This window comes from Ciconia boyciana, chromosome 1, assembly GCF_034638445.1.
Source record: "Ciconia boyciana chromosome 1, ASM3463844v1, whole genome shotgun sequence".
NCBI classification, from domain to species: Eukaryota; Metazoa; Chordata; class Aves; order Ciconiiformes; family Ciconiidae; genus Ciconia; species Ciconia boyciana.
Window position 1 is genome coordinate 25,323,420 of NC_132934.1, and position 20,436 is coordinate 25,343,855.

The 20,436-nt window shown below is 42.4% G+C and overlaps 2 protein-coding genes across 15 annotated transcripts in view; one reads left to right on the forward strand and one right to left on the reverse strand.

The window, feature by feature from the left end:
* Nucleotides 1–6,423: 6,423 nt before the first annotated feature.
* Nucleotides 6,424–19,726, reverse strand: ZNF428 (zinc finger protein 428). Of its 14 annotated transcripts, XM_072860977.1 has the most exons (6): nucleotides 18,525–19,726; nucleotides 18,257–18,393; nucleotides 17,720–18,121; nucleotides 15,690–15,836; nucleotides 15,563–15,602; nucleotides 6,424–8,019 (listed from the first exon to the last, which is right to left on the reverse strand). In XM_072860977.1, the coding sequence occupies exon 1, from the start codon at nucleotides 19,724–19,726 to the stop codon at nucleotides 18,872–18,874; it is 855 nt and encodes a 284-aa protein (XP_072717078.1). In that variant the 3' UTR covers nucleotides 6,424–8,019; nucleotides 15,563–15,602; nucleotides 15,690–15,836; nucleotides 17,720–18,121; nucleotides 18,257–18,393; nucleotides 18,525–18,871. The 14 variants fall into 14 exon arrangements, with proteins under 14 accessions (XP_072717078.1, XP_072717141.1, XP_072717135.1 ...); XM_072861040.1 differs by lacking the exon at nucleotides 18,257–18,393 and having other exon boundaries at nucleotides 17,720–17,847; nucleotides 18,803–19,726; XM_072861034.1 differs by lacking the exon at nucleotides 18,257–18,393 and having other exon boundaries at nucleotides 18,803–19,726.
* WASL (WASP like actin nucleation promoting factor) overlaps nucleotides 19,708–20,436 on the forward strand; it is a 52,012-nt gene continuing 51,283 nt past the window's right edge. Inside the window, exon 1 of the mRNA XM_072860931.1 lies at nucleotides 19,708–19,844. Within this exon, the coding sequence (XP_072717032.1) occupies nucleotides 19,725–19,844 (120 nt within the window). The 5' untranslated portion in view covers nucleotides 19,708–19,724. The remainder of the gene's footprint in view (nucleotides 19,845–20,436) is intronic.

Genomic DNA, 20,436 nt, shown 5'->3' on the forward strand with positions numbered 1-20,436 from the left:
GCACTTCTTTAGAAAAAAGTGTTGTGCATTCACTTTTTTCTGAACTTAGATGAATTTTCATTGTCACACCAAAGGGAGTTGGTAATCTCGTCACACAAGAAAAGAATAAGTAACAGACCTTGTTCCTAGTTGAACAGAGGAATGAAGTTATATTTAGAGTGCAAGGAGCAAGAAATGGAATTTATTGTTCAGCTTCATGCAGAGAGGTGGCTGACTCACAGGCCTGTACGGCTGACGGTACTTGCAAGCAACAGCAGGAGATAAATGAATAAGGAGAAAAAATGTCAATTTATGTTGACTAAAGAGGAAGCTAAAGAACAGCCATGGCTTCCCACATACTTCTGCAAGGCAACTTTCTTCTGTTTCTATTGTATAAGCAGAAAGCAGAAGCTGGGGCCTATGGCTAAATCATATCTCCACAATTTTCATAGATTTTCTAACATGGTACGAAAAGAAGCAGGATCATAGAAAACTCATGAGATCAGGTTATTCCTCCATATTGAAAAAGAAGAATTATCACTTCCACAATAAATACTTTTGGATGCTAATAAAAAATAATTAGACAGCACTTGACAAAAAAAAGTTCTGTGGAAAATAAGTCTTTGTTTATCTATATACATATATATAGATATATATATACACAGTATATATATATAGTATCTATATATACACATATATATATACATATATATATATACAGTGTATATATATACAGTATATATAGAGAGTATATATATATATACAGAAATCACAATCAGAAACCCACTGCTCATAAAATGCACTTCACACTTTAGATTCATTTAATCTAAAATTTAATTTAAAAAAATTAAAGTTCATTTAATCTAGATTCATGTAAACCAGAACTTGGATAAGTGGGAAGGGTAACAGTAAGCTACCAATAAAACCAAGAGATTTGTTTTTCTGAAATTATTTAGCTCTTTTCTTTGTTGAACACTCAGGCTCATGAAATGTTGTCAAAAAGTTGTTTGTCAGCTAGTAGAAATATGATAAATATAGATATTTGCAGAAGTGTTAGCTTTGGTCATGCCCCTTGGCCTTTTAAAAGCTCTGTGTGGGAGAAGTGAAAGAGGAAAGACTCTAAAAAGTGCTGAAGATGAAACAGGGATGGGGGAACCATGAACCAGCACCCAGACTCCACTGGCATTGCACACCTTCATTACACCAAGCTGAAACAGAGGGCAAATGGGCAATGTTCATAGCACCCCAGGGCAGGGGAGTCTACAGGGATGGCGATGCTCAGCAGCCCTGGCACCAAAAAGGCAGCAGCAATCAGTGGTGGGGAGAGAGCCAGCTCATGGCCCTGACACAAGCCCTTTTTAATAACCATCCGTCTGATGTATGGACTTCCTTTCCAGCTTCTTTTTCTTCTTTGCATTATTTTTCCTCAAACCTTTCTGCTTTCTGCCTGAATGAGAATCCATCTTAGGCAGGCAGATCGCCTTAACCCTGCTACATTTAGCTTAGCGCTGCAAGCTAAAAACTAGTCCCAAACAACCAGATCTAGTTCTAAAAAAAAAAACTTTTCCATGAATTGTAGAGAGGAAAATAAGAGCAAAAAGGCAAATGTTTTTCCTGGCCCGAAGAACACAGTTTGGATCATGTGCTCCAAAAGCTACCCAGATGCAGAAGTTATATTTTCCTGCCTTTCCTATTCCTTCCTCCTTTCCCTTCCTACCAGAGGGCTTTGTTTTGCTTTACAAGGAAATATGATTCAATTTTAACTGTGAAAAACAAAAGCCACTGTCTGAAATCAACACTTTTTTTTTTCCCCACAGAAGAGGCATTAGTTATGACTTTAAAGACTACAAATGAGAGGGTATTTTCCTCTAAAAATATGGTATAATATAAAAAATATGCTATTATGAAGCGGAACTATTTAGAAATATTGTGCACTGAGGTTTCTAATAAGTTTTAACCCAAATTATATCCACTTCTTTGAAAATCTTAACCTTAATTTTGAAGCTTTTTCTGTTTTCTTTTTCCCTTCTCTCTATTCATCTTCCTTTTTTCGGCATTTTAATAAAAATGAAATGTAATTTTGCTTCTTACATAACTAGTAAAAACCAAGGGCCTTGCAACATAAGCTCAAATCCAGGAAGTAGTACAGTCATTTTCCATACGCGTTTGTGTCTCATCTTTAAACTAATTTTCATTTTTCAAGGACAGGCTGCATATGCATATGGGGAACTCCCATAAGGAACCAGATTACTTAGGCATCGGAAAAAACACCCTGCGTAACTTAGGCTGGGACACATCCTTAGGCTTGCAGCTTGCCTAAACAAACTAGGTATGGAGCCATCATACTACCCTGAGTCATGCAAAATCCCATACTTAGGCAATTTGAAGTAAACGATCCCTTTTGACACCCATTGGGTGAACAACCTGTTCCCTCCAGAACTGGGGGTTACCATAGGGCTGACACCGTATCACCTGGGCCAGGCAGAAGCCGGGTGCGAGTGGGGAATTACCTTGAGACAATGACTTGCTTCATGGTTGGGAGGTGAATTCATGCTTTGTCATCCAGCTACTTGTATTAGGGTTTCTACATTTCAGAAGAGTTCGTTGGGCAATAAAAACACGAGAATCCATTTCAGTCATTCACCCTGCTGTTCCTAGCCGTGTGAATGGAAGCAGTTTTGGATTATACTCTCAAATAAAACCCACAAGACTGCCTGAGAGATGTAGAAGCCTGTGTGTTTTGACTTTCAGTAGGAATCAGGCACACAATTCATTTGAATAAAAGGTTGATTTTTCCACCTTAAATCAGATTAGGATTTCCTTGATAAAACACAAAATTACGCCTCTATTCTTAATAAATTAAAACATATTCTCATCATGTGTTGGACTGGCAATGATGCTTACGGTCAAGTTTGCCCAACGTTTTCGCACCATTAGGCGGTATTTTTGGGATACTCGAACCCCAAATAAAAGCAGGGAGACCCTCCACGCTGTTTTGCTCCCCTGCACCTTTTTGGGTGCCTCACAGAGGAAGCAGCTACTAAATGAGTGTGAACGTGAAGCAGAGAGGGGAAGCAAGCAGGGAAGCAGGTAGGAGATTCTGCAGTATGGAAGGGAGAAGAAGGCAAAGGCCAGGGCATCCAGAGGGACTGGAAAGGGATGAGCAAAGGGGAGCCAAGGATGGGGACAGACAGCTGCCAAGAGCCTGCCTCTTTTGCCATCTCCTACTCTTTCAGTATCTGACTTCAAGATAGTTTAACAGGTGAAGTGTTATACAAAACCATAAATTTGTTTCTTACTCTTTCAGGTTTTCACCCATAAGGAGGTAAAAATGATAATAAACTGCAGTTACCATCCCAAAAGGTCTTCTTCTGAAGTGACTATAAAAATGATATTGTGAATGTTCTGATTTTTTACTCTTTCTATGCATTTAGTTTAAAAGTTAGAAGCATTTTGTCTTCTTTTTCTAACTGCCAATTTCGTAAACCCAGCAGCAACCTAAAGGAAAGCTGGTAGCTGGTAGCTTTCCACTCGATTAGTCATTCCTGGCAATGAAGGCTCTCAGATGTGTTCTCAGCCAAATACTGGCAACCCCACTCTTCTTAAATTGCGGTTATATCTGTGCAGATCACCCATCTTCAGTATATTTCCTTAGATAGAATGCTTTGAAATTTGCTAAATAATTGTTTTTATGGTGCACAGAAAGAAACAGAAACCCACTCAGGCTGAGCGCTGTGACTCTGAAGAGCTAGCAATGACAATACGCACTAAAAGGCTATTTTTGTCACACAGATTAGCAAATATGTCCCTGAATTCATGCAGGATGTTTCTTACTCTTGTGCAGAGGGACAGCACAAGGACCACATGTCATTTAAATCCCATTTAAACACTATTTTAAAGGCACTAGTAGGACTTCTGCGCTCCACCACCCTTTTCATGGGGATTAATTTTATAAGTGTCAGTTTTACACCGTTTTCAAAGGCAAATTGTACTTTAAGTTGAGGAAGTGGCACCATCTTGTGGGTGAAAATGAAAGTCTTTTTCTTTCGTAAATTTAGCTGGTTTTCACTCCCCCCCCGCCCCCCCTGCTTTCTGGTTCTCATATTTCTACAGAGTAGCCTTTTGAGTCTAAAAAATAATCATTGTTTTAGAAGACTTTAGGGCAGAGCTGTGCTCTATTAGGCAAAAAGTGCACAATATTTTGATAACTTACCATGCTACACAGATTTCTGAGACACTGGCTAATGTCTGTGAATGATTTTTGAAAAACCTTTTTGAGGTCAGCCCCAGAAAATTAAAAAAAAAAAGAAAGGCAAGCTAAAATATGTTTATCAAGAAAATAACGGCTACATTTGCAGTGGTAATGTCTTACTCCCAGAAGTGAGTCAAAATTGTTCAAATCCACATATAGAGGATTTCAGCTTGCTTAAAAACTGAGACCCGTGCCTTCACTCTGAGAATTATCAAGATGCAGACTCATTTTTCTCAGTCTTTTTTTTTTTTAAATACCTCAATTTCTTCTACTTTTAAGTAGTCTTGCTGACAAGACTAGTCAGACTTGTCAGCAACCTACTGTGGAGATAGAAAAGAGAAGACCAAGAATATCGTTGATGGTGGAGTGTTACCGGCTTGTTTAATATGCAAACAGCTGTAGGGTTAAGAGTAAAATGTGTAGTGCTTGAGCTCGTTTATTTAAAGGCATGCCCATAATTACTGTCAGTCATCTCAATGGGATTCACCTCTCTTTAGATATCACCAGTACAAATGTCTATACCTCAACTGGTCACCAAAGCTCCTTTTGAAGTCACTAGGGAGTAATAGTTGCTTTTAAGGTGCAGTTCATCTCATCATATACCAGATATCTGAAGTAGATCAGCTGACTCATACCCTTAAAGTGCTTATTTCTCTTCTTTGGTTATAAAGGGAAAATGATGTGATTAGCGTAGATGTAGATAGCTCCTGGAGCGATCTGCATGCAGTCAAATGAATCCCACCCCTTGTACCTCATATAAACAATATTATCGAGATTTTTTGAGCCCTGTGGATGATATCTAATTCAGCACTCCAAATTACTTAATACAGACTATCTTAAATATGGATTTCAAGAGCAAGCTCTAAAGATCAAAACTGAATTAAGAGCCATTAAAATAGCTTATATAGGGCTGCACATGCTGCGTCAAGAAGTTGGCATGATCCTTTGTGGTGAACCTGTGAGAGGAACTATATATTATAGCACTGGTAGCTTTACATTTAGAGGTGTTTTCAGTTCTTTTTACCTGTGGTAAATGTACATATAAAGTGGCATTCACAAAAGTTACTGTGCCAAGTAACAATAACTGCTCTTTTTAATCACTGAAATACAAGTTAACCCTAAGATATTTATTGTTAATTGCAGCTATTTTCCAAAATCAAAGTGCCAGAATATGAGCTAGGCTGTAAAGCAAAACCTAGCACAAGAGTATCCTCCTTCTAAAATCAGATACTCGTGCAAAGAATATGGTCCTGCACTGGCATTACCCCTTGTGAGCAAAGCTCAGAGGCTATGTCCCTGTTGCTGAACAGAAGGCTGAACTTCACAGCACCTGGGTACAGCTCCTTCCCTTGACCCTGTTGCAGGATTAGCCACTCCCAGAAGGATGGGGAGAAAATGGGAAGGCTGGTGGGTTTTGCTGCCCAATGGTTCCCCTACACCTGCAAGGTGTGGAGATCCTCTCTGGCGAGATGAAGAGGTGGGACAGGTCTTGCCCATCCTCCTGGTGTGACACAGGACAGCGGTTCAGAGCCTTCTGCTGCCCAAAGCTCATGTGGGAAACCAGACAACGTCCAAGTGCTTCCACCTTCACCCCCCTGGCTGGACACACCTGGCACCCAGGTGTTTCTGGACACAGCTCTCAGAGTTTCCAGTTCTTGAAGGTAAAGCTGCTAGGGGATTATTCATCCAGGCTTTATGCCACACCTTACCCTCAAGGAGATGAAGGTCTCAATTTTGAAACTGCTGACTCGGGAAATACCTACAGGGATTTCAGATGGGATATATCCTATGAGATCTCCTTCCCATTATCTTCTCTTCTCTTGAGAAGGGATATTCCAGGACACTACATGGATGCACGTTGTAAAATAATGGCAGCATTTAATCATGAAAAAGCAAAAGAATATAAAGAGATATACCTATACACATATATATATATATAAATAAAGTTGTAAAGGCAAATCATAAGAAAATGCTTTCCCAAAATCTTAATTAGCAAGGTCGTCATTATCTACCTGTGAATTTGTAGAGATTAAGCAAGAGAGATTAAAAGTGCAAATAGCAAACCAGCCCAATTATTCACTCAATGAGGAAAGACACCAGACCTTGTGCAATAAACTGAGAACATTTATTAGAAAATGGAAAAGTTACAGAAACACAGTATAGACGTAATTTGGGCAAGAGACACTGTCTACAAGTTAAATGTCCAATGTTTATGGAAAGAGGACAATCCCTAGCGCAACACAAAGCCCTTGGCAAATTTAGGAGTTTGCCTAGGCTGCCTGGTTCCACATTTGTAGTAAGCATTTGCACAGACCAAAATCATTATGGAAATACTGCCTTAGGCAAGGCAAGAATCTGGTTGACCCTTTGGCCAGTTCTTGGACTGAATCTCTTTTGATGTTAAAAGCAGTCTGGCTCATTTAAATGCTAGCCACTCCACCCACCTTTTCATCTCCTGCTGTGTTTCTTGGGTTGAAAATGTCACTAAGAGTAGAAGCTGTTCCTGCAGCACCCCGGGCCCGACGGCGTGATGCAGTTGGAACCTTACCTCAGTTCTCCTCTCCTGACATTTGCAGCCCATCACCGCAGACTAAAGACAGGCATGTAATTTCAATGGATTATCCTCTGAACTTTAAATTTTGCCTCATCAGTTTGAACAAAATTTGGAGTGAGACTGAAAGAATCCAGAGTTGGTTCTATAATTGCAGAAAGCTTGGTCACCATCATTCGTCATACTGATTGCCATGTTAATTGTCATGTTCTCTGCACTTCCTTGATCTGCCTGTATTACACCTGAATATAGTTTCTCTTTGTGATGTTCTCATTTGTGGTGCGGCACAATGAGGGAGCATTAGAAACACTGGAAATAAATTTATCATTATGAAATAGAAGACATCAAAAGGTTTATCCAGATTTATCATCGTCAAGATTTATGAATCAAAAAAAGTTTATTTAACATTCAGATAATAACACAAGACACAACCATTTTGGAATTTCTTCATTCAATAATCATATATTTAAAAAAATCTCAATACTTATTATGAGGTCTCTATACCTTCACTGCCTTCCATTCAGCTCAAGAGGGGCAAAAGTCTTTTCAGTAATATATCAAAAAGGGCTTTGATAGAATAGTTTAGGATTTTAAGTCTTAAAACAGGCAGTGGTTGAGAAAGAGAATACACAAGGGTTGAGCACTGAGCTATGGCTGTTTGGGGGTCCAGGATTGTTCCCATACCTTTCATTAGAAAAAGTCTCATTTACCTCCCTGCAGATAAGACTACACACTGGAGAACCAGTCAGGTTCACAGTGCATTTAAATTCTCATACATCTATTGACCTCAACTTGCACCCACTACAGATCTCTCTGATCCATTGTAAATGTTTAGCATAGGAGGAGGTTTACATTTACATGCCAGCTGCTTACAAAACCCGCAAATACATCATCACTTAGAGCAGGAGGTCTTTCACATGATTTTGTCTTCAAATTATCTTGGATGAGCAGCAGCAACTTCAAAAATCCATGTAAGGAAGCAGAGCTATTCGAAGTTTTCTAAGAAAAAGCTCTACCTTCTTGGAAGTCCTGCCTGTCCTCACACCCTGGGCTATAAAATCTCATCCAGACAGTACAACCACATTAAAAGTTCAGTTATAGCCTCAGCTGGTGCAAAAGTTCCGGTATAATAGGCATTTGTAAGGCCAAAGACAAAGGATGCTCTTCAAGATTGTTGAAGGCAAATGGTTCTTCTCTGGTGAGAGTTTTCCTTTACTCAAGTGGCCAGGATGCATCCCTGTTGGAACAGCAGTGCAGGACAAGAAAAAATCAGTGATGATACATGTGCTAATACATATATATAGACATACATATATCTATGTGCACAAATGCTCCCATCTCTGCAATGCATGGCAATTTTAATGAAACCAACTGTAAAGGAGCATGCTGCTTTCTGGATTGAGGGCTATCATGAGACATGACGTACTGATGCGTTACAGACTTGTAAAGTGCCTGTTTTGCTGGGGGAGAGGGGTTGCCCCCCGGTGCGAAAGTGCTGCTAATCTTTCGAGAGTATATTACGGCTGATTAACTTTATGGACTGCATTGGTTAATGGACGATTTTGTTTCCAAATATTTTAAATCTCTGGTTGCTGGCTCAGAAGCGTGTGTTGAAACACAACTCACTTGTGTCGAATGTTTACTGGGTTTTGTTTGTTTGCTTATTAAAACTTCTGGCGTAACTTTAGCTATTCAGTTTCATCAAGAGAAAAACAAGTACAGCAAAGCACAAACTTTGAACTTTTATTAGTAACTGTGCTTTTGAGGGAGAAGGACAAGTTAGACCAGCCGACCACTAACAGTAAGCGTTTGCTTTAAATTAACAAAGAAGAAATAACACGTAGAAGTGGAGATGGTGAACAAAATTACTGCTACAAGACAGAAAGTGTCGAAAGCAGTATTCTCTAACAGCAGCAGGGCCTCACTGCATTTCTCTTTTGGCAATTCTCTCTTCTGATAAGCACAGCGCCGAGCTGTACAGGGTTTGTGTCCACATGTATAGCTTGCAATCACCTTGAGATGCCCTTTCCCGGGAAGCTAATACCAGTGCCATATCTAAGTGATCTAGAGGTTGTGATAGCAGAAGAGTGAAAACAAGAAATGACTTGCACAGCATCGTGTGCGTGACCAGCAGAAGGGATTATGTTGGGAGTGGTGGGTTTTATGCTCACGTATCTGCGTAGGCTTTGAAAACTGCACTGAGAATTGCCAGCCACCGAGGAATGTCTGTGTCCAAAGACTTCACCACGAGCCCAGCCCAGCGACTAGGGGCAGCTTCACAGAAGTGTGATTGGGCACTGGCACTTGTGAGTGCTGGGATTTAATCCGAACAGGAATCTCACACACTCCCAGCCTGCTGGTATTGTCTTCCCTGCTGTTCCAGAAAGCTGCTCAACAACTTCACATCTCCTTTTTTCAGCATTCTTCCCTTGCATCAGTACATCATCATCTGCGATCTCTCTAGTTTTCTCCTTGGTGTGTATGCTCAGCATCCTGAGTGGGTTGACTAGCCTTTACATTTGCCAAACTATTCTTTTTAATATGGGAAAAATAATTTCCCCTATGCATATCTTATCTTTCTGTGACAAGAGTGGTGTTTGCATTTTTAAATCATTTTTAACACATTTACATTTTTCACTTACAGGTTAGCTAGATTATAAGGGTAAAACCTGTGGCCAAATTTGCAATTGCAAGCAAGTGAACTCAAAATGAAGCCAAATTCATAGTTATGGGAGATAGAGCAAATGTTGATGAATCTACAAAGTAAGTTTAGAGGAAATTATTTTTCTAAATTTTGTATGCTTAAAATATACGCCAGGAAGTATTGTGATAGTTATTTGCCTTTTATTGATATACTTGTTTCAAATGATGCTTGCAAGAACAATATCCAGCTCTAACAGGATATTGAAAGAAAACCCAACAATTTTTTATTTGTGTGGCTGTTGCTTTATTCCTGTGGGCAAACACCATTTAGGTAATTGCGGCTGGCTGGTGCGTCCTGTACCATTAGATAGCCCATCTTCCTGATGGGATGCTAGAGGTGTTCTAGCCCAGCAGTTCCTAGTGTTACTGCTTTTGCATAGCTACACAAATTCTCTACAAGCCATTATCTGAGATACTGTAGCTTAATGCCCCCGCACCCAGTGAAAGAAATCTACCCTTCAGCATTTATAGAAGTGTATTGTTTAATAGGATTGCATTTAAATTTCTATAAAGGTTGTCAATCCAATGCTTATGACTCAGAATGGAAACTTCCTCCCAGAAAGACTTTATTTAACCACGGACTTCTAGATACAAAGAGTGAGCAGTACACTGTTAAGAGAGGTTATAAACTTTTTTTGTTTTAAACTAACCAGCAATAAGTTCTGTTCAGCAGTTTTATTACTTTTTATTAAATGAAGTAGAGATTGTCTATTATTGGAAAGTGCTAAATAGAATGAAAAAGCTTTTTGACAAGACCCATTAGACATATTTTATCACGTATTTTCTATTCAGAGCAATTTCACTGCTGCAGACTAAACAGAGACTTAAATTAAGATTTGACAGATTTGTTTAGAAGCTACTATTCCCCAAAAGACCCCAAATCATTTATTATTTTTACACAACTTGGGACAGAAGGATTCTGAATTCCTTCCATAGCAGTGACTGGTTTTATTATTACTTTTTAGATGGTAAGATACCTGAAAGACACATATGAACAGAAAAACTAAAGGAATTTTCTGAATTATTGAGTCCTGTCCTTTGATGTTAAAAGCAACACTTTATAGAATCACTTTGATAAATGTCTCAAGCTCCAACTTAAAAGCAGTTCAATTTTTTGCCACCCCTTAATCCTGATGGAGACGCTTTACAGGGTATCCTCACAATTAGGCATCTGTCAATTTCTGTCTAAATGTATCCATTATTAATTTCTAAACATTTTTCTTGAACCAATGTTGCCCATTTCCTTTAAAAAAAGATATTTCTTCTCTGATGTGTTCCTCATAAAGTCCCTTATCGCCTGATAAATTAGGATGCAGTACTTTTGGATCGTTTAGAAATGACCTGTATGCACAGAAATTGTATCTATTCAATGATCAGGAAGTATACTATATTTAAACAGTTATATCTTCCCTCAGGTCTTCTGTCTTTTTGTTTTGCCGTGATACCTCATCTCCTCTTCCCTATTCTCCCAGATATGCTATCTTTTCTCTAAACCTGCTCCAATCTAAATTCACCTTCTAGAAAACAGGCAGAGAGAATCGCATACATTATATCTGATAAGGTGCATTAGGGCCTTGCACTAATACCTCCCTGGCTTTAGCGGGAATCTCTTCCCTGAAGCCCCAGGACATGATTCACCTTTCCAAGGCCACATTGCCAGGGCAGCTCACAACCATTCTCGGGCCTCCCCCTCGGTCATTCTCAACCGAGACGCTTAAGCACAGCGCTTTTTACTCCTGAATTTCGTCTCATTCCTATGACTCATCCTCAAAGCCACTGTGCTCTTTCTGTCTAATATTCTGATCCTCCTCATATTCAAAGACAATAAATAATGGATAAAGACAGCTCATATTGCAAAAATTAAGCAGGCTGCAGGTTATGGATTGCATCGTATTTAAAATAAAACACACATGGTTATAGTCTTTGGCAAACATTCTGTATATTCAAGAACGATATTAAAAATTGAGTAGGCTATTATGTCATCAAAAACATTTTTTTCAGTGTAAATATGAATTGATTTTTGTCTTCTCTTGTGGAAGTTTAGAGTTCATGCATTTATTCCAGTCCATCTGCTTTATACCATTCCTTAGGCAACCAGCTAACACCAGATTATTTCAGTGTGAAGGAAGTCTCCATATGACACAGGCCTGAGTAATAACTCTCTTTCAGCCTTGACCTTGCACACAGATTAGCCAAAGAAAGGAGAATTACAGATACAGTGCAGCAGCTGAACACACCTAAACCTGCTTTGGAGATTGGACCTATGATTCAGTTATACTTGGTTTAGAGATTTTGGGTTACAGAGCACCGTAAAACTTATAAGACTACCCATATTCCCACAGAGTTGCGCTACGGTTATAACCATGAACAACCTAGAAAAGAAAGTGAATGTATTTCTTATGGTTACATGTTGGCAATCTAGATGATATTCACAAGCAGGAGAACATAATAACTAAAGGATGCCTCTTCTGCCACTAAGGACATTTCTCATGTTTTCTTGTTCTGAATTGATCACTAGCTAGTAGAAATCAAAACACCTATCCAAAATAATTGTCATAATGTATCATTATGGGAATAATCCTATATTGCCTATATATACTGAAATATCATACCTCAGCCTACTGCAATGTGTAGGTAGTAATAAAATAGTATAAAAATCATACTGTCCCTTATTCCATCTGATTTGAACAAATTACTTTCTACCACAGTTAAAAATGGCTTAGCTTTTAGGAAGTTTAGTGAACAATTAACCCCCCCTTAAGCAAACAGTCTGCAGGCTATGCTTATGGAAAATTATTCTCACAGTAATCAGCTGTACATGCTGACAAACTTGTTCTTTTCTGGTTGCCTAGCTGTCTACCAACCTCCTCTGGCTCCCTGCCATGACCTCTGTGAAAGAGCTGCATAGCAGTAGCAAGTATTTTCCCAGAAAGCCTTATTAACTGTGCTGTAGGTTTGTAGTTTTTGAACAGCAACTCATCATACTGTAATTATTGTGAAAGTATTTTAAATGAAGACATTTGTTTTCATCTTTTAAACAGATATGAGAAAATTCAAGACCAAGAAACCTAACTGGACAAAGCAGGTCAGCATCGCATGTTACGCTGTTGCAGCGAACACTGCAAAACCAAGTCTAGAGTTGAAATAAAATCAGTCCTGGCCCTCTTAAAATCCACAAAAATATCCTATCAGCTGAAAAATGATAGGTCTAAGGCTGATATATATATATTTAACAAATGTGATGGTAGGCTTGAAGAACCATGACAACTACAAAAAGAAAAGAGGTACACATCTTCCGAAATGTATTTGTCACAAAGAAGTATAGAAAGAAAATTGATTAAATGAACTTAACTAAATTTCTCTACTTCAGGTTGTAGCACACAGAATCAATATTTATTCAAGGATGGTTAGTTTTAGGAGGCAGACTCCTGTGGACGTTCTCAAGTTTAACGTCACCTCCCTCTGAATCAGCTGCTGGGTTCTCATACGTGTTTGTAGGGCACCTGGGCACCAAATCTGTACGGGGCTTCAGGCACTGCTGTGTTACACACAGCAGTATTTTAGTTAGAAAAAGAAAAAAAGAAAAAAAAATTAGTACTCATAGGACAACTTCTTCAGGTTGAGTTGATGAGCATGAGCAAAGTAGATATCCACATAAAGCACTGATATCATTTGTATGTGCCATCTTAAGACAGCATGGGAAGAATCCTTAATTGAAAGTAATAATAGGGTAGCCAGGAAAGTACCAATTAAAATACCTTGGCTGTCTGTGCTAAATTCTAGATATTCCTAAGGTCTTAAGGAAATTTGATTATCTTTACTTACTAGGATGCAATCAAAAACAAAGATTTACTTTTAGACTTATTTATCTCTGAGGTGAAATAACTGGACAGACTGCATTTTCTTGTTGATGTATCATACGCATAAGCAACAGTCAACTGACTGCACATATAGCTTTGAAAAAAAATACAATAGATGGTTTTCATCCATCTTCTCAAGCCAGCTTGCAGCATGTTCAATTTAATTTTGTTTATATTTGTTAAAGCTCCTACAGCACATATTTGTTAAGCTTCTAGATTTGTTAAACACATTCTCTTTTTCCTATAAAAACAATATAGTTCACTGCACCAGTGGCTGTAGTTGGCCTGGAGCTGATATAAGTAAACTCCCTGAACACAAAAATCAGGCTGATCAAGATATGCATGTTATCAATCTTGCTTTATGAGGTGGAGCCATATGCCTTCAAGAACACTGATGCATAAAGACTGCTTTTTTTCTTTTTTTTTTCCTAAATATTTGCATCAACTAGCAAAACCACAAAGAAGCAAGACAATTAAAGAAGTACTAACGCACCAGAGACAGTCTGATGCAACACTGAAGCCCCAGTTCTGGACCCATCTGCCAGATGAAGGCTGACCTTTGATGGGATCTCACTCTTTGGCCTCCTGGAGGGCAGCAGCAGAACAGGACTGGCAGGACACGGCCAGCCCTAACACACCACAGGGCTGCAGTAAGGATCTGTGAGCCCCAGCACAACCCCAACAAGAACCAAGGTGTGGTTCATGCCTATCCCTTAGGGTTGTTATATGCCGGGCACAGAATTAAAACAAAAAAGAAAAAAAAAGAAAGAAAAACTACATGAAAGTTATTAAGTCATCCATCAGGATCCAAACTGCAATTGTTGCTGAGTTGCATTCCATATTTGCCAGCTGTTCATTGACCTATTGGGAGTAAACTACTGATCTCAAGCCAGCTCTTAGAGGGTGAGCAGGTACATCCTACTTAGCGCTTACGGTAAAAAGGGTGGATTTTGAATGCAGTTGCCTGTGCTCCCCTCCACTCAGTAAGGACAAGGCTTCCCGGTCAGAACCACGCTGATCGGGGGGAGGTCAGTCACGCTGCAAACAAGAACTGACATTTCAAAGCCAGAGCAAGATTTCTGTTGTTAAGGAAATGTGCTCTAACAACGGACTTGCAGATTGCAGTAAGGAAAGAACATGTTTTTCTTTTTTTAACTGGTGAAGTTCTTGAGCTTTATGGTGGCTGATTAATGGCTGAAGGGAGATTTCATTACCTTGAATTTAAAAACTGTCAGGAAACTTAGAGGAAGGAATAAACATTCCTTTTAATACCTGTGGATAAATCAAAATTAACTTATTTAATCCACTCATGGTTATTGCTGCATGTAAAACTTAGAAGTCACACCTCTGCTGAGGTATAAACCAAGCAAAGAAAATAAAGAGTGTTTCAACAAATCCTGTGCTATACAATTTTGAAGACAGGCTTTGATGCAAGGCTAGATGCAAGCTGGGCTGGGGAAAGAAAAATGTTTTCCTCCAATTTGCAGAGTAGCTACAGAACTGTTCCACAGTTAGTGCAGGCAATGATCAATAAATAAGTATTAAGAGGAGAGAGAGGATGCCTCAAATTCTAGTATGTTGTTTGGTCCATCTTCTCCACAGTCCTGAAAAGGAGAGTGATAACAGTCCAATGCTTCAGGCCACAAAGGAATTGTAGAGGAGCTCTTGAAAAGAGCTAGATGTCCCCATAACTGATTTCAACGTTTAAACAGAATTGCTCGTATCTTACCCCAGCATATTGAAAGTATGATTCTACATCCAAAGCAAAATGAATGTTATCCTCTGCTGAGCAAAACGGAAGGGCACAAATTACTTTCCTTCAAGTAAACAGTCTGAGGTCAAAAATGAGGGCTAGAAAAGATACAGCAAACAGAAAGACATGCATAACAGGCACTACAGGGAGAGAAAAAGTTCTAGCTGGCACCCAAGATCGCATTCGTGCAAGAAATGAAAGAACTTATTGTCCCACGGCATTGGTTCTCAGGCTACAGCCTGCCCGCTCTTGCGGCGAGGACACTCTGCTGTGCAGCCAGCCCACAAAAGGAGAGGATTCTTCCTACTGACACTACACTTCCATATCCATATGGAATTAGCAGAGACTTTCCTGACTAATTAAAATAAAACTTAATTGTCAACTTTGCAACTTCTCTGGCTACTTCATGTCCTTCTGTAACAGAAACCTACAGGATATAAATTCAATATTGAGGAAAAACCCACCATAGACTCCAGATCCTCTTTCTTCCAGACTATTTCCCACCTGAAACATAATATAAAATCTCTGTGAGAAAGGAAATGCAGTGACTGAATCTGAAATGAGCTGTAACTTAATAGGTGATTCAGTTACCTCCAGAGCAGACTGGGATTCCTAAATGTTTAAAGGTTCAGGGCACAGAAAGTAGAATTAAATAGACCTCTTGTCATTAAAATAACTAATATGTTATTTGTCATCAATTCAGTAATGATGCAAACCCGGTCCTCTTCGATGAGGTCTCTGTTGAGAAAAACAACGTGGTTTACTTAAAAAAGGGAACTTTTGTCTTCACAGCTCGAAACCCACTTCCAACCACAAAGACAGTTCCTTTTTCCCGTTACCACAAGCGGTTTTGCAGTGAGTGGACTGGTGTTTTCTACAGACCCAACCCAAATGGGTGTTGAGGGAAACAAGCCCTTCCTCCGTTTTGTTCATTCTTGGGCTGTCCTGTTAACAAACCCCTCCGGTGCGGTAACAGTAATCATACGCTCTCACTCCTGATCTCCCCTAGCCATGCTTATTTGGTCACTGCAGCGAGGTTTTGCACTTGTCCCAGGCTGCTCCACTTTTCACTGAATAACATGAGATGGAAGAGTGACGAAATTTTTAGGAAACTTTTTCCTATGGAGACCCGTGTTCTCCTTTAAGCCTGCTTGTTCTTTGGTGTAATCAACTGTCTCTTCATCTTATGGAAATTAAGAAAACCAAACTGTGTGACCTAAATTCAGCACTGGGACAAAATCCAGATTTGGGAAATGCAGTGACACTACTAAAAAAAAATAAATCCTTAGAGAACTAACTTCTTCTTGCATTTAGATAATTCAGACTTCGATAAAACCTTTAAAATATATTATGATTTGTAGCGCTAGAAAAATGAACTTTAAGTAGAAAGTTTTCCTCACCTTTTTACTCCATTTTCAATTGAAAATGTTATTTCTGAAATTGTGTGAATATTTAAACTCTGAAACTGAAAGTATGAAAGTATGAAAAATTACTGTAGAGGTCCACATTTAAAGACCAAATTCAGAGATACATATTTTCTGTCAAACATAAGTCTGACAAGAATAGTAAAAACTGTTGATTAAATAAGTATTTATAATATAAATCTTTAAATCATTACACTTGCTTATATTGATACACGTTATGTCACTTCCAATGTATTTCAGTACCTTGGTGCTACGAGCTGGTATCCTGAAATGGAAAGATAAAAAGAAGAGCAGCTTCCCATAAAGCTTACAGACATCAGCAGTGGGTAACACAGCTTGAACCCTAAGGACTACAGTGAGAAATTCAGAGGAAAGCCTTGGATAAACAATGACAGCAATTTCCCTAAGAGAGGTCAGAAAGAGCACTGCAATTTCTTCAAAATATAGACAGGTAATTCTAGTTAGTGGCTTTCCTTGAGAGAACTTTGCTTGAAATTACATGTTTTATGCAGGAATAGCAGCTCTTTGCTGCAAATGTAAATATTAAAGGCAAAAATCTATTTTTCAATGGGTCCCTTGGACTTACTACCAGATATTGGTATTTCCATTTCCCTTCAGGACTCGCTGCTTTGCCATGATACAAAAACAGAAACAGCTTTTGCATAATTAATGAAACACAGGGTCTGAAAATAGTCCTTTTTTCTTCCCTTTCCTGCCTATCCCTATTAAAAAAGCAAACAAAATCCTAACAATAGAGCCTGAAGGTTAAAGGGCCCTTATGAATTACCAGCCAGCTGGTCTGAGAAGAACAGTATGAAGCAAAACGTATCACCCAGAACTCTCTTTGAATGGCAAGATCTAAACAAGAAGGAACAACCAGTAAAAGTTAACAGAAATGAGAAAAAAAATCAAGGAACATAAGTGGTCAGAGAGGTGAGGACAGTACCAGCATGAAATCCATCGAAGGTGTACTATATTTTTAGCTATTTACACCATGACAACCAACAGAGGTATGTAAATTTCCTTGAAACAGCTTTGGCTATAAAATAATTGTTTATGAAATAAAAAAAATACCAAGTGTCTTGTAAAGTGCTTCCATGTGTTTTATCTTTTTACATACATTTTCGACGAGCAAAATGCTGCCAATATTCTTTAGCTAAAATATTTCCCCTTCCACTAAAATATGCACATACTTACACAAGAAAGGAATGAAAACTGAAGAACGTAGGATTGCTGAACAGCACTTTGGAAGCATTGGTTCCTACTGTTTTTCCTTTACAGCAAAGGCCAAAGCCAGTTCTGCGAGATCTGCAGATTGAGGAGTTCTGTAAATGCATATATTTTAAATTCTTTTTATGCTGGAAGCTCAGGATTTTCCACCATATTCTCCCTTCCTTACACTTTTGGATGCAGTTACAGGTTCTTAAGTACAGGGAAAAGGACCTGTAAGCAGAGCAGAAGGGGTTGCCATCTGTTCCCGCCTGATCTTTTGGAAGATACAAAGAGAAGTCAGTACAGCTTTGTACAAAGACTTGAGTTCACAGGTTTTCCTCCTGTGCTTCTCTAGTTCCTTTCCTCCTGTGCTTCTTCAGTTCTTTCCTACAATACAAACAAAGTAAATCACCATGGGGCGATTGCTTTAGCACCTTCCAGATGGACAATGAATTTATCAGAGGATGTGAAGCCAACATATTCTTCACCTAAAAACACTGAGAAAACTAGCAAGGTGCTCACTTTGACATCTGGTTTTCACTCTTGCATGCGAGAAGCATGAGCATCTCTTTCGTGCAGCTGAAAGCCAGGCTGGGCATGAGGCAGCTGTGCTCTGGCTCTTCAGGCTTTGAAAGGTCTTCAATCTCCATCCCAGCTAGCTGCTGTCACATGGAGACCAGCGGGGGGAAGAGAAATCCAGCTGACAAAGGCTGCTGATTGTATACATTTCTCCTCAGCAGCTGACCCCCGGAGAGCCTGAAGTACCTACTACTATTTTTAGGTATTTCACCTCGAACTGTAGCAGCCTGCGTTAGGCAGTGTGATGGTTGACACCCCCACTCCTGCCTCCCTGCGTGACTCCGCACAGCCAAGGAACCCTCGCCTCTGCACCGCCAGGACTGCACGAACCACCCGCCCCACGCAAGGCGGCGGGGAGTAACGCAACCGACGTGGTAATTTGTATGGCAAACCATGAGGAAACCTTTTCCTTTCTGTCACAAAAGGTGAAAAGATTTGAGTTACAAATTCAATCAGGTTTCACCAAAAATTAAAGGGCTTCCAACACACCCTCGTTCCCTCGTCGCCGAACCCCTGCAGGAGGCCTGGCCACCCCGCGCACTCGCTCGGTAACGAGCTTCACTTCAACGGATTTCGGGACCTCTTCGTGCTCCGGGTGACTTCCCCCACGGACCGGCCTCCCCCCGCCCCGGGGCGGCACGGCTCCACGGCCCCTCGCCCGCGGCACCCAGCGGCGCCCCCGGCCGCGCTTCCCCTCACGCCCTGCCCCGGCGGCTCCCACGGCCTCCGGGACAGCGCCGCGCCAGTCCGCGCCGTGCGGTCGCATCCCGCCGGGCCCCATCTGGAGCAGGCGGCGGCAAGGACGGCGGCGACCGCTCCTTCCTCTTTCTCTTTTTCTTTTTCCTCCTCTTCTTCCTCCCCTGCTCCCCGCCTCCGCCCAGCAGCCGCCAGGCCGGCCTGGCAGGTATTGAGGCGGAGGGCGCGGGCGGCGGCGCTCGCCAGCGGGCGGCCGAAGCGCGGCGGGGCCCGGCCCGGTGGGGCGGGAGCGGAAGGCGGCGCCCCCCCCCTCCGCCCCGCGCATGGTCGCGGCGGCAGCGCGCTCGCCGGCCTCCCCTCTGGCTGCCGCGCGCTGTGGTCTCGCCCGCCCCCGCTGCCATGTTGGATCGTGCGGCCGCCGGAGCCGGGCCGGAGTTGGAAGTTTAGCGCTTCTCGGAGGGGCGGGCGCGATCGGCCGCCGGCGCGGAGCGGCACCGGCGCGGCTGCTCTCCTCCCTGGCGTCTCCTCCACGGGCCGCCGGCAGCTGGCAGAGGCCCCGCCGCCCCTCTCCACCTCCCTCCTTCCCTGGCCCCGAGAGGGAGGCTCCGCGATGCGGCTGCTGTGAGGCCGCGGCGGCAGCGGAGGAGGAGGAGAAGGGGGCCGCGGGCGCCAACAGTCGCAGGGCAGCGAGGGCAGCGCCGGGCCGGCCCCGGCCATGAGCGGCAACCCGCAGCAGCAGCCCCCGCAGCCGCGGCGGGTCACCAACGTGGGGTCCTTGCTGCTCACCCCGCAGGAGAACGAGAGCCTCTTCAGCTTCCTCGGCAAGAAATGCGTGGTGAGTCCCGGCCCGCGGCGGCGGGGAGGGGAAGGGGCGGCCCGCGGCCCTCCCGGGCCGGGGACCCCGAGCCCGTCCCGTCCCCACCCCGGGCGCGGAGGGCCGGGGCCGGGGCAGGCAGGGGCCGTGTGAGGACGGACAGGCCGGCCGGGGCGCCGGGAAGTTGAGGGCTGCGGAAGTTTCAGCCGGCCCGGCCCGCTCCGCTGCCCCGTCCCGACGCCCGGGAGGGGGGCGGCCTCCGCAGGCCTCGCTCCCTGCCCGCCTCGCCCGCAGCACCCCGGGCGGTGGGAGCGGAGTGGCGGTGCTGGGGGCAATGAATGGCGGCGCCGCGGCCCGCAGCGCGGGTGGCGGGGCCCCTTGGCCGGCCCGGCCCGGCGGGGCTGTCTGCCCCGAGCGGCGGGCCCGGCCTCGCCCCCTCCGCCGTGCCGGCTCCGGCTGGAGCCGTGCGCACCCCGGCGGCTCCGAGGCCACCTGGAGCGCCCATGTGGGCTCCGTCCTTCCGCGCTCCCCTGTCCATCGGCATTGAGCTCCCGGGGGGCGGCCGGTGGGGCTCGCCCCAGCCCTGCAGCTGACCCGTGGTCTGCAGGGGGAA

Excerpts from the sequence above, each read along its gene's own strand:
- ZNF428 (XM_072861040.1), bottom strand. The coding sequence starts at position 19,726 with ATGGCCGGGGCCGGCCCGGCGCTGCCCTCGCTGCCCTGCGACTGTTGG.